At 37.0% G+C, this 12358-nt stretch overlaps 1 protein-coding gene across 1 annotated transcript; it reads left to right on the top strand.

The window, feature by feature from the left end:
* The first annotated feature begins 1134 nt into the window (after positions 1-1134).
* Positions 1135-4661, top strand: smim10l3 (small integral membrane protein 10 like 3). Its single transcript, XM_077559789.1, has 2 exons — positions 1135-1515; positions 2392-4661. The coding sequence occupies exons 1-2, from the start codon at positions 1336-1338 to the stop codon at positions 2410-2412; spliced, it is 201 nt and encodes a 66-aa protein (XP_077415915.1). The 5' UTR covers positions 1135-1335; the 3' UTR covers positions 2413-4661.
* Positions 4662-12358: the final 7697 nt, after the last annotated feature.

The raw sequence follows: 12358 nt of genomic DNA, 5'->3' as shown, positions 1-12358 counted from the left end.
CATTTTATGTTTATGCGTTTAGGTCAGAAAGAACAAGGCCAGGCAGACTACTTAATGTGTTACACATGACGTCACGCAAACCCGTCCCATTTCCTACTGCAATGTTTCACTAAAACACAGACGGCGGTCTTACAGGTTCAATCTAGATACATTCCAAGAAGTGGACTAACAATACGACATTCCTTCATTATGTTTCCTTTATCTTTCATTGAATAATTAGGGCGTTGTTTTGTTGCGTATCGTACCAAAGCACAACAAATGATGTGAAGGGCCTTTAGCACGCGCGCGCACACGCACGCACGCACACACACACACACACACACACACACACACACACGCACGCACAGTGAAATTCAAAAATTAAATTTAAAACAGTGGAACCCGTGTGTATTATTATTATTATTATTATTATACTATTTTTGTATATATATTTTTGTATTTATGTATTTATTCATTTGGGGAAAAACATTTAATGGTTTATCCCCGTTTTTCCCCCCAAGAATTTTTGGTGTTATGGGGGTCAATTACACCTGTGAAGATATATTTGAATCTGACTGTCTTAAAAAAAAGAAGTCCCATATCGCTAATACTGTGCCAGTACGTTTGAAGGCCTTAATAATAATAATAATAATAATAATAATAATAATAATAATAATAATAATAATAATAATAATAATAATAATAATAATTATAATTGGCTAGCAACCAGTTCAGGGTGTATCCCGCCTACTGCCCGAATCCAGTTGGGATAGATTCCAGCAACCCCGTGACCCTAGTGGTTAAGAAAATGGATAGATGGATGGATGGATGGATGATAATAATAATAATAACAATAATGCATCAGATTTATATAGCGCTTTTCTGGACACTCAGACACTTTACAATGGCTCCATTATTCATGCACTTACACAATAAATTAGGTTGACATGGCACCACGTAGAAGCTAAAATTTGATTGAACAGCAAAATCCAAAAATACATTTAATTGAAGTGGTGAAACCAAGAGAAACATTACAAAAGAAAAGATTAGTCAGCATTAATAGTTATCTTGAGTCTATTCGCCTGACAGTATAAATTCGGGGTTAAAAGAAGAAGTCCAGTTGTGTGTCACACCATATACAGTCCCCCGCCCCGAATGAAAACAACAACACCAAAAGGAGTAATAAGCAGAAAGGCATCCGTTGGGTGGAGCACTGCAGCCAGTACAAGACAAACAAAGCCGGTGTTCACATTTTCACGCCGGTCTCATTCGGTGGCGTAAAACATGGACCGTCGTTCCCGAGCGGTCGCCTCTCTCCGCGCTCAGCCCACCGAGTGATCTGACTTGTTGGCCTCTATGACGGGGCTGTCTCACTTGGTGCTCCGCTTCTCGGGCACCGCGGGTCGCACCTACGGAGTGTTTTCTAAAGGCCTGACCAGGACTTTATTGATATTCTTCGATCTGGCCTGGCGACTGCGAATCAGATTCCCCTACATCTACCTTGTCGCCTCGATGATGTTTAATGTCAGACTTCAGGTAGGTAAAGTGGACACAGAACACACGGGGGGAACAATTCTGTTCGACATGAACTCATGTCAGCCCTCTGACAAGTAAAGTGGCTGAATAAAACCAAATTTAGACTACTTGATTGCCTATAATAATTTTCGAGTGTTTTAACATTTTTTTTTTAAATGATTGTTCTTTCTTTTTTCACCTTTATCTTGCCAGGAACAGTCAACACAGTACCACAGTAGTTATCATTAACAAGTTGTAATTCATAAATGCTTTATGATTGTTAAATTTGTTACAGTTTGACCCAGGAACCTTACATTTCTATTTACAATATTATTTTCTGTGGGAGAAAAAAGTATATTTAAGTATACACTTTGTGAATTTAACCAAACAACTCCTACAAAAGTGTGCTAAGATTTATACTAATACACAATGCCAGCATTGATGTTGTGGCCTTATAACCCTTTAAGCAACATACCGGTACATTTGAACACAAATAGTGTAGCAACACATGTAAGCATACAATCAAACAAAAGTCACAGGCACATACTATATTACTGCAGTTTACTGAGCAGTTGTAACCTTTTTCATGTTACATGTTACATGTGTGTGCTAAGATGTACACCAGAGGGAGCCACACAATGCTTGCATGGAATCATGATGCACCAACTCCTAAAATCTTTCTATTCAAATTTAATTATATGATTGGTTACGGTATGTTTTTATAAAGTACAATGCCAGAGAGAGCTGGAAGGGCTTAATGACATTACCATTTGATAGGGAACAATGAATTAGGATGGGAGTGTTCTAAGTTAAAATTGTGGAAATCAAGGCCACCATTAAATGTCTACTTCATGTCCAAAACGTTTCATTTCCTTGCTATTTCTTGTGCATAATCAGGTCCACATTGAGATCCACTGACGTCGACATCCATGACCCGACTCGGGCCGAATACCGAGCCTCCTGATGAGGACGAGGACACTCTCGCCACCAGCCGGGTGATGAAGGCAGCTGGCAACCTTTTGCCACGCCCTCACGCCTGTCCAGTGCCTTTTGGTGGAGGACGGAGATGATTCGTGAGTGGGGACGAAGGGTCCCGCTTGAGATTCAGGAGCTGCTCCGGATTTTTTTTTCCCTCTGGTGTGACACTGCCTTTTGCTCTGTGGATGTCAATGTATGATCATGTACTATCAACATTCATACATTACATTTAAAAAAAGAAAGATAAGTTTGGGATATTGGGCTTTTGGGTGAAATTTCAAGGTGAACACCTAAAATGCACAATAGCAGTGTCCACTGTAACATTATGTAGTTCAAACATTACAATTGCACATAAATATATAAAAAATGAAACTAAAGGAACTTAATAGTTAAATACAACTAAACTGTATTAAGCAGTGATTCTTTCACCTGACACTAGAGGGAGCCTTCATACCAGACTTAATTTTTACAGGTGAATGTAATTTGACCTTCTGTAAACTTTTAAATGTGCGGCGGTTTGCTTTTTTTCCCCACATCTTGCTCTTCTTTAACAAGGAGCTGAATGACAAAATTCACAATCGGTATTTGATCTATGAATGGTTTAATAAATGTCTGCTCTGGATCAATCAGAATGGGAATTTAAACAATCATCTTCATCTTGCCGTTCACATATTTGACATCATGACACCAGGACTACGCTAAAAATTGATCAACAATACGAGGCTTTAAAAAGGAAGTAGCCACCTAGCTTAGTAAGAGTGTCAAGTCATCAGCAGCTTGCAACACAGTCAAGTCAAATATACAGAATTTCTATAGGCCGGAAGTTACCAAAGACTTAACATCCCCTGATCTATCCTTCCAACTGAAAATTCTATTAGGGGAAAAACAAGAAACATTGAGTGGGAATGACAAATGGAGGGATCTTCCTTTCCAGGATGCTCCACGTTAAAATTAAAGTTAAAGTACCACTGATTGTCACACCCAACTAAGTGGGGCAAAATGTGTTCTTTGCATTTGACACATCCCCTGAGGGAGCGGTGAGCAGCAGCAGGAGCCGCGCTCGGGAATCATTTGGTGATCAAACCCCCCAATTCCAACCCTTAATGCTGATTGTCAAGCAGGGAAGCAAATTTCTTATAGTCTTAATACTAGGGGTGTTAGAAAAAATCTATTTGCCAATATTTCGCGATAATACGGCGCGCAATTCTCGAATCGATTCGATATGTGGCCGAATCGATTTTTAAACGTACATTTTTTATGGGAGTATTCAATAAAACGTCTTACTTAGGGTTAGGATTCACACATTAAGCATGGAAGAATGTTATATTAATGGAACATTAAGCCTTAATATTTTATTTCAGTGCTGTTCAAACATGAAACAGACTGCAACCTGTTTGTTAAATGCAGTGGCTCAGTTTTAAGCCTGAATTTTCAGATAAAAAAACATTTTCATACAAATCTTACAGTGTACATGTACAAGTTTACTGATTAGTATTTTCTAAATTTGAGTAAAAAAAAAAAATCGCAATCAATTTATAGATTCGTATCAGGATTAATCGAACCGTGACCTATGAATTGTGATACGAACCGAATCGCCAGGTACTAGGCAATTCACACCCCTACTAAACAGTCTTTGGTATGACCCGGTCGAGGATTGCACCCACGACCTCCCAGTCTCAGCACGGACACTACCAGTTTGATGCCTAGTAAGCAAATAGCAACACATAACACATACAGTGCATTTTCGGTTCATCCTAAAATTTCAACCCAAAGCCGAATACTCCCCAAATTTTTGTGAGCAGTGCATCTTCTGCTAGGACATTTCAATTTTATGCATCTGCTGTGACAACAAAACTGAAATACCGTACCTGTTCATGGACACGGAGCACACAAGCATGCCTTTTATTTTGTGGGCACTTGAATTGAGGTTGCGTGTCGAGCGAGTACACTGGCTACCTCACCACAGCTCCCCAAGTGGAAACTTTGCAGTCTTAAAGGAAATGTGTCTTGCGCTCATCCAGCCATCACACTCAATCTTTGTTATTTCTGCTCATCACCAATACTGCACGAAAAGAAAAGGTGGCATTTACAATTACAAACAAAGGCAGAAAATGCTTTTATCTTCATTCTCTATTGTGCAAGTGTTGAAGAAGAATGAATTTGTAAAAGCAATAAATTCATCAAACCAACAGGCTCAGCCTTTTCACTAAATCAACAATACAAATTGTACAACACTGCTTAAAAATTGTAAAAAGTGTACAGTATAGTTCATTTTCACCAGATTTTTTAAGTGTCATATATTTAAAAAAAAAAAAATAAATGTTACATGATGGACCTGGTATGTTAGTATATAAATATTATGTGTGTTTTGGTATTTACGATAAATAAAATAACAGTTTAACAAGCAAAGTAAATAGTAATAATAAAAAAAAAATAAACAAATGCATACTTTTTAATTTACCAGTTTTCGGAAGAAAAAAACCCCCAAACCGTTGTCCACAAGGGGGCAGCAGCACTTTATGTTTAGAAGAGCCGTATATAGAGAGAGTTTGGCCAACTCGGTTTCAGCACGGTAACAAGATGGCATCCATAAGTCATGTGACCAGCAGTTGACCAATCACAGGCAAACTCTATATATACGGCTCTGATGTTTAGCTATTGCTTATCTTTTTAGCCAAATAGTCTTTTTTCTTTTATTTTAAACTTTTTGAATTTTTAACAGAGTTACCAAATCAGTAAAAAGAAAAAATACAATATGCTTTCCAAAACTAAATAATAATAATTAAAAAAAAAGTTAATTATTAAACGAAAATGTTACAATACAATTTTACACATTTACATGCATACAAATTTAAACTTTTTTTTTTTTAACCTTATCTACAAATTGTTATGTACTGTATATTGTCTTGGCTCCCCTTTCTTTTATGATGTCCATCTACCGGTAATTATTAAATTGGAGGGAAACAATCAAATGAAAGAAATCATTGCTCATTGTTACCGTTGTGTTCTTAACTGTGTAGATGACAAATAAGCATACTCTCGAACCTTGACTCTTGAATCTTTGGAATGACTGGCTCATCATTCTATTTTTTTCCACTGCGTGCAAAAGTTTGCACACCCCTATTTGAGAGCGTACTCATCCCAGATGTACGATCGGAAAATACAGTACTCCTTTTTCGCTTCCAGCTTGTGCCATCCTCTCCAGGCACAAGATGTTCCCAGCAAACTTCCGAGCCACTCTTGATGCCAGGCAGCGGTACAAAAACCATCACATGTTGCCAAGGCAACCACATTTCTCTTAGTGACAGACAACGGCTTCCCTCCCCTCCCCCTCGCTGGGAAAAAAAAGAGGATTTATTTCTCAGGGATTTGCCAGGGGGAAATATTTTAATATACTTATCGTGGAGAGGAGGCTGGCACGCACACACACACGGACATTTATAGATGAAGGATAAGTCGGGTTATATTTACTGGCCTCCCCTTTTATTGCTAACTGCCGTGTGTACCCTCAGAAAAAAAGGGGGTGTGGAATCAAGAAGATGAAAGCACATTTAGCCGTTGGCTTCTGCGCCGGCTCACAGTTAGCAGACGAGAGCCACTGCCACGAGATGTGCTGTGTGCAATTGTAACAAGTCCGCACAGTACGCTGGTTGACTTTCAAGATGTTTGAGTTAAAAAAAAAATTCCCTATTGGTAATGTCGAGTGAAAACATTTGTTCCAGGTACGAATGGTCACCATCATAAAACTTTTATTAATTCACAGAAAAAAAATATGTTTTAACTGCTGGATAACAAAACATAAAAGTAAATCTAATGTGATTGGCTGACAACAGTCATGGGTGGACCCCTTCTTTGACAAAATACACCAAAAGCAAAACACACTGAGAGGAGCTGCCAATGCAGCTGGTTCCAATGACAGCTCTGGAGAAGCCTGATAACGATCCTCACTTGCGTTGGAATCGGGAGACATAGCTTGTGTCAAAATTCACAAGGCTGGGTCCTCCGAAGGCCGAATTTGTCGGCTGCATGACGTCACTCCCGGCGCGACTCGAAAGCACGCACGGACACATATGAATGGATTGTCAATGCTGCTTGTCGGTAGCGCGTTGACCGACACTCCATTCATGTGTAAGTCTGTGCGGATTGTGGGGTCGCCCCAGGAGTGACGTCATGCAGCCGACAAATTCGGTCTTCGGAGGACCCAGCCTTTTGAATTTGGACACAGGCATCGAAAACAGGCTGGACACAAGATAATAACTTATTGTAAACTCAGAAGTATATTGAGGTAGGAGTCAGACACTTGACTAAAAAAATGGGTCACTCTAATTGTGTCACACCGCGATGAGGTTTACTGTCTTTTCATTTCCTGTTTTATTTTAAAAATTCTTACTCTCCTTTTATTTCAGGTCACTTGTTCTTCCTCATGTGGTGTCGGTGTCAACCCTGATTCCCGATAGTGTCCACCTGTTTCCCATTACCGTCGTGTGTTAAATAGTCTGCGTCTTCCCTGTCTTGTGCCAAAGTGTATTCGTCAGGTTTATTCTAGTCTAGTCACAGTCCTCAGCCTTGTTGTCCTGTCTTTGGTGTAAACTTTTGTTTGTAACATTGCATAGCCACAGTATACTTCTAGTTTAGGAGTGATTTTGTTTTGTTTGTAGATTAGATATCGTCCCTTTTGGAGCGCCTTTAGTTTAACATTTTACAGCCTTTGTTTTTCCCTCGTAACGAGGTGTTTTATGTTTAATAAATATCTGCCACCTCCTATCTCTGCGTCTGAGTCCTAAAATTTCCACGCCCTGGCACAATTGAAACTGCAGACGCATATTTAAATAAATAAATAAATAAATGCCTCAATAATTGCACAAGTTTGTCAATATCTACATTTAAAAATATTCATTTAACAGTAAAAGTGAATCAGATTGGTTGTTTTCACAATTGTGCTGTATAATTAATATAATCCATTTAATAATTAATCCGGCTATATTTTTTAAGCACTTCTGGTTAATGCTTGCTCCACTATTCTTAAGAGTAGTAACAGAAATCAAAACTAATGGTTACATACGCCCACACATGAATACAGCAGCAATTAAACTTTTATTAAAGCCAGAAAAAGATCCCACCCTTCCATCAAGTTACTGTCCGATTTCACTAATTAACACTGATATTAAAATTATCACTAAGGCTTTCACATCTAGACTAGAAACAGTAATCTTGACAATCATTCATAGCGACCAAACAGGCTTTATTAAAGATCGTCACTCTACTAATAATATTAGGAGACTCTTTAACCTTATTAGTATGTCACAGCGGCATGATAAAAAGGCAGTTATTATGTCATTGGATGCAGAAAAAGCTTTCGACAAAGTTAACTGGTCCTTCCTCTTTGCTGTTTTAAATAAATTTGGCTTTGGGAAATCATTTATCCACTGGGTATCAGTATTATATGATTCTCCAAAAGCTACAGTTACTACTAATGGGATTATATCTCAGAGCTTTACTTTACAGAGAGGCACAAGACAGGGATGCCCACTATCCCCTTTATTATTTGCAATATTTATTGAGCCACTTGCATTAGCCATACGCCAGGAAAGAAGGATTCAAGGAATTCACTCTGGGGTAACAGAACATAAAATTAATCTATATGCCGTTGATATCTTACTTTATTTAGAAAAGCCGGCTACTTCGTTAGGGGAAGTATTTAACTTAATAACTAAATTCTCACAGTTATCAGATTATTCTATTAACTGGACAAAATCAACACTTCTACCTATTACAGAAAATTCATGGAACCCTGCAAGCCAGGACCCACACTACTCATTTCCTGTATGTAATTTAAAATACTTAGGCATAAAAATCTCACCTAAATTAACTGATTTAATTCATTTAAACTTTTCTCCACTTCTGGATAACATTTATAGTGACTTGGAGCGCTGGAATAATCTTCCTATTTCTCTAATAGGACGAATAGCCACCATTAAAATGAAAGTTTTACCCAAAATAAACTATTTTTTCTCAATGATTCCATTTAAACCTACGGCTAAATGGTTCCAGTTGTTGGACTCAGCCGTTACAAAATTTTACTGGAATAAAAAAAAAAGCAAAGATTAGTCTATCTACTCTTCAGAAAAGTAAATCCAAAGGTGGTCTAGAGGCACCAAATTTTATGTACTACTATATACAGTAGCTAACCAGCTACAATATATCGTTCTATGGGCACAACCCAACAGAGACACTAACTGTTGGCTGGAACTAGAACAGAAGGATCGTAATAACCTCAGACTTCTAGATTTACTCTTTATTACAACATCGATTAAGCAACATAATTGTTTTAAAAACCCAATGATTTCCGCCACCGTGACTGCCTGGTGGAAGGCATTAGAAATTACAAAAGCCCAAGTGGAGCCCTGTGGACTTTCTCCCCTATGGCATAACCCCGACTTTCAACTTAACAACCAACCGTTTTATTTAGGTGTGTGGGAGCAGAAAGGAATTACACATCTCCACCATCTCTTCTCAGATAATATGTTTATATCATATACATCCTTGCTCCAAAAATACAAAATAAAAAACGGAAATTTTAAGTTAAAAATATGATAAAGAAAAAAATTCCAACACTTCGGGGTCCGCTCCAACCGCCTGTTTTAGCTAAAGATATTAATAAGCTTTCTCCAACAACAACAAAAAAACTTTCAAAAATATATAAGTTACTTTCATATACTGATAAAATGTCTTTACCCATCTCGAAATGGGAGACAGACTTGTCTATAGCACCGGAATCTGACTTTTGGATTCAAGTTTGTGAAAACGCATTTAAAATGACAAAACACACAAATTTACAACTTATCCAATATAAAATTATTCACAGAACATACATTACTCAATATATGATGAAGAAAATGGGACTCTCAGACTCCAACATTTGTCTCCAATGCTTACAAAACACTACAGACACTTATGTTCATGCTTTATGGTTATGTACTCCGGTTATGTATTTCTGGACTAAAGTCTTAGAAAAACTTTCCGCTATTTTGGACTGTAGGATACCTTTATCTCCAAACTTGGTTTTGCTAGGTGACCTAACAACAACTGACTTGCCACATAAACAATTTCAATCTACACTTGCAGCCCTTACTATCGCAAAAAAAACAATTCTTGTTAACTGGAAAAATAAACAAACTCTGAATATCGATCAATGGTCTAACCTCCTCATAAATCACATTTTAATGGAAAAAGTATCTGCCTCAAATAAAAACCAAATATCAAAATTTATAGAAACATGGTCTACGTATATAGAATTTTTTAACCTAATTCTGGTTACTTAATTCTGCCGGTTAGCGAGAGCCACTACATCGTGATAACTTACATTGATGTTTCTGCATTTGGCAATTTATTATTATATTATATTATTAGTATGGGATTTTTTTTTAATAGGCTTTAGGTGAACTGATGAATACACGCACGCACGCACGCACGCACGCACACACACACGCACATACACATACTCACCCACATACAAAAAAAAGAAATATATATATATATATATATATATGTATAAAAAAAATTACATTTTTTATTATTATTATTATTTAAAAGAAAAAAAGGAGAGCAATGATGATGTCAAATCGAATGAACAATACTGAGCTTTCCTGAAAAAAAGAAAAAAAAAAGAAACTGCAGACACATATTTAAATAAATAAATAAATAAATGCCTCAATAATTGCACAAGTTTGTCAATATCTACATTTAAAAATATTCATTTAACAGTAAAAGTGAATCAGATTGGTTGTTTTCACAATTGTGCTGTATAATTAATATAATCCACTTAATAATTAATTCTTTAGGAAACCTCACATGAGTACAACTAGGTGAGATCAGCTAATCACTTTGTTGTTGTCCTCCTAAGAACACAGAACGATCATTTAAAGGTTGTGACTTCTCAATCTGCAGTTTGTCTAGCCTTTGACAACAACATGTCAGGATCACAACCTGGCACAGAACAAGGTTATTTATAGTAAACAGTGGGGCGAATTATATCGATCCGAAGACCGAAGGTGACAGGAAGGCAGTAATGAGAGGCAAAAAAGAAAGGCAGCGATACAAATGTGTCAGCGTTTTCAGCACCACAGACAGCTCAGGCATTTATTGATACGAGTCTGCATTGGCAGTAATATTCCACAAACTCTCATCATAAACCGGTCAATCTTAAACCAACACCTTTGAAAAACACATTTAGTTCATATCTTTTACTTAGGTTTTTGAGAAAAACAGATACACCACACATGATATACAGTACACATATATATGCAAAATTCACCGTTGTGGGACTAATACAAATTATGTTATTTTATTTGACCATTCCAGAAATGACTGTGTAACTTTTTTACAGACACTGACTGAGCTCCGTGATTGGCTTAAAAGAACCCAGAACAAATTATGATATATGAAAAAATATTACTGTAGTCACAGTAACAGAGTTGCAAAACAGTGCTAATGTTCAGAATTTTTGCTCTTGAGTATATGCTCACTGTGGTAGTTGCTATGCTAACCGATCAAGAATTTAGCCATGTATTAAAAACAGAAAAGTAGGCTACTAATGTTAATGTTTTATTTTTTATTTTTTTTAATAAGTTGAATGACACTCTCCCTTGTGGTAGAATTTTCTTTTTTAAATATCTAGAAATGGCAAGTAATTTGACAATATAATTTCTGCTGAGTCATATAAGATCACTTTTTTTCTCTTGTCCTCTGTGTGCTAGAAAAATAGAGCATAATTCTCACTATTTAAATTCTATCTGTGATAAAAACAAAAGTTATGCTTGAAGATAAAAGATGGAGAAAGAAAAGAAAGTAACTTTTAGACTGTACTCAAAAGCTATTTGACATAAAAAAAATATTTAGGAATCACTTTTACTACAACTTCAATTACAACTTGTTGTAGGACAACTCTAATTGAAAAGAAAAATTAAAATTTCATTAGGCATGTGGCAGAAAATGTCATCCAGTTGTGGAATGACCCAAATCCATTTTTGCTAAACAAGTCAAGAGGGTTACAAAGGACTTCTTTCTCATGTCTTTTGAAGCTGTGCTCGGATTATTCGGTGCATTTGAAATACACCTTCAGTTCAACTCGTGTTGACTTGCAGATGCAAAAATGTTAAAAGCGATGTAATGATGGGCCGAGGAGGGCTGACCTCAAAAGTGAATCAAAGGAGTGGGGGAGGAGGAAGAAGAGTGTAGAGAGTGGGGGGATGAGCGGAGTCATTTGCAAGGCAAAAAAACACTTTCAAATATCGCACAAATGTTCTATTGGTACTGTTTATTTGGAAAACAGTCAAAAGGCATCTGTGTTGTCTTCTTATTCAATGGAGGCAAGAATTCAGCGCTTACAATCGAGTTTATTATTATCCCGTAGCCATTCTTGTAACATAATTGTATGTTACTGTATTAAATTAATAGTGAAATTATATAACTCATTGACATTTGCACTGTCGAGTTACATTTTGCTGAAAATCCAAACAAAGGTGCAAAAACAAAGCACAAATAGTGTCACTTTAACGTAAAAGTCATCCGTCCTTTTTAGTTCCCAAAATTAAACACATCAATGTTTTGTTATCTGATCATTTTTGAAAATGTGTACCTTGTGCTAATTTACATATTCTGAAACCCCATTCAACCAAAGTTTCTCCGTCCATGACTTGATAGCTAGGCTGGGTGAAGATCCAAAACCACTTTCAAGTCACAGTTGCCAGACTACACTGTCTGACATGCAGTGGCCCTATTTAACAGGAACATCGTGTAACGCCCGTACTACCGTCTCAAAACCAATTGGTAAGCAGAGCTGCACTGAGTTTTGATGGCTGTATCGATTAGCGTTAGCCATCAGTGA

This window comes from Vanacampus margaritifer, chromosome 2, assembly GCF_051991255.1.
Source record: "Vanacampus margaritifer isolate UIUO_Vmar chromosome 2, RoL_Vmar_1.0, whole genome shotgun sequence".
Classification (NCBI taxonomy): Eukaryota; Metazoa; Chordata; class Actinopteri; order Syngnathiformes; family Syngnathidae; genus Vanacampus; species Vanacampus margaritifer.
This window is presented reverse-complemented; position numbering and strand designations above follow the sequence as displayed.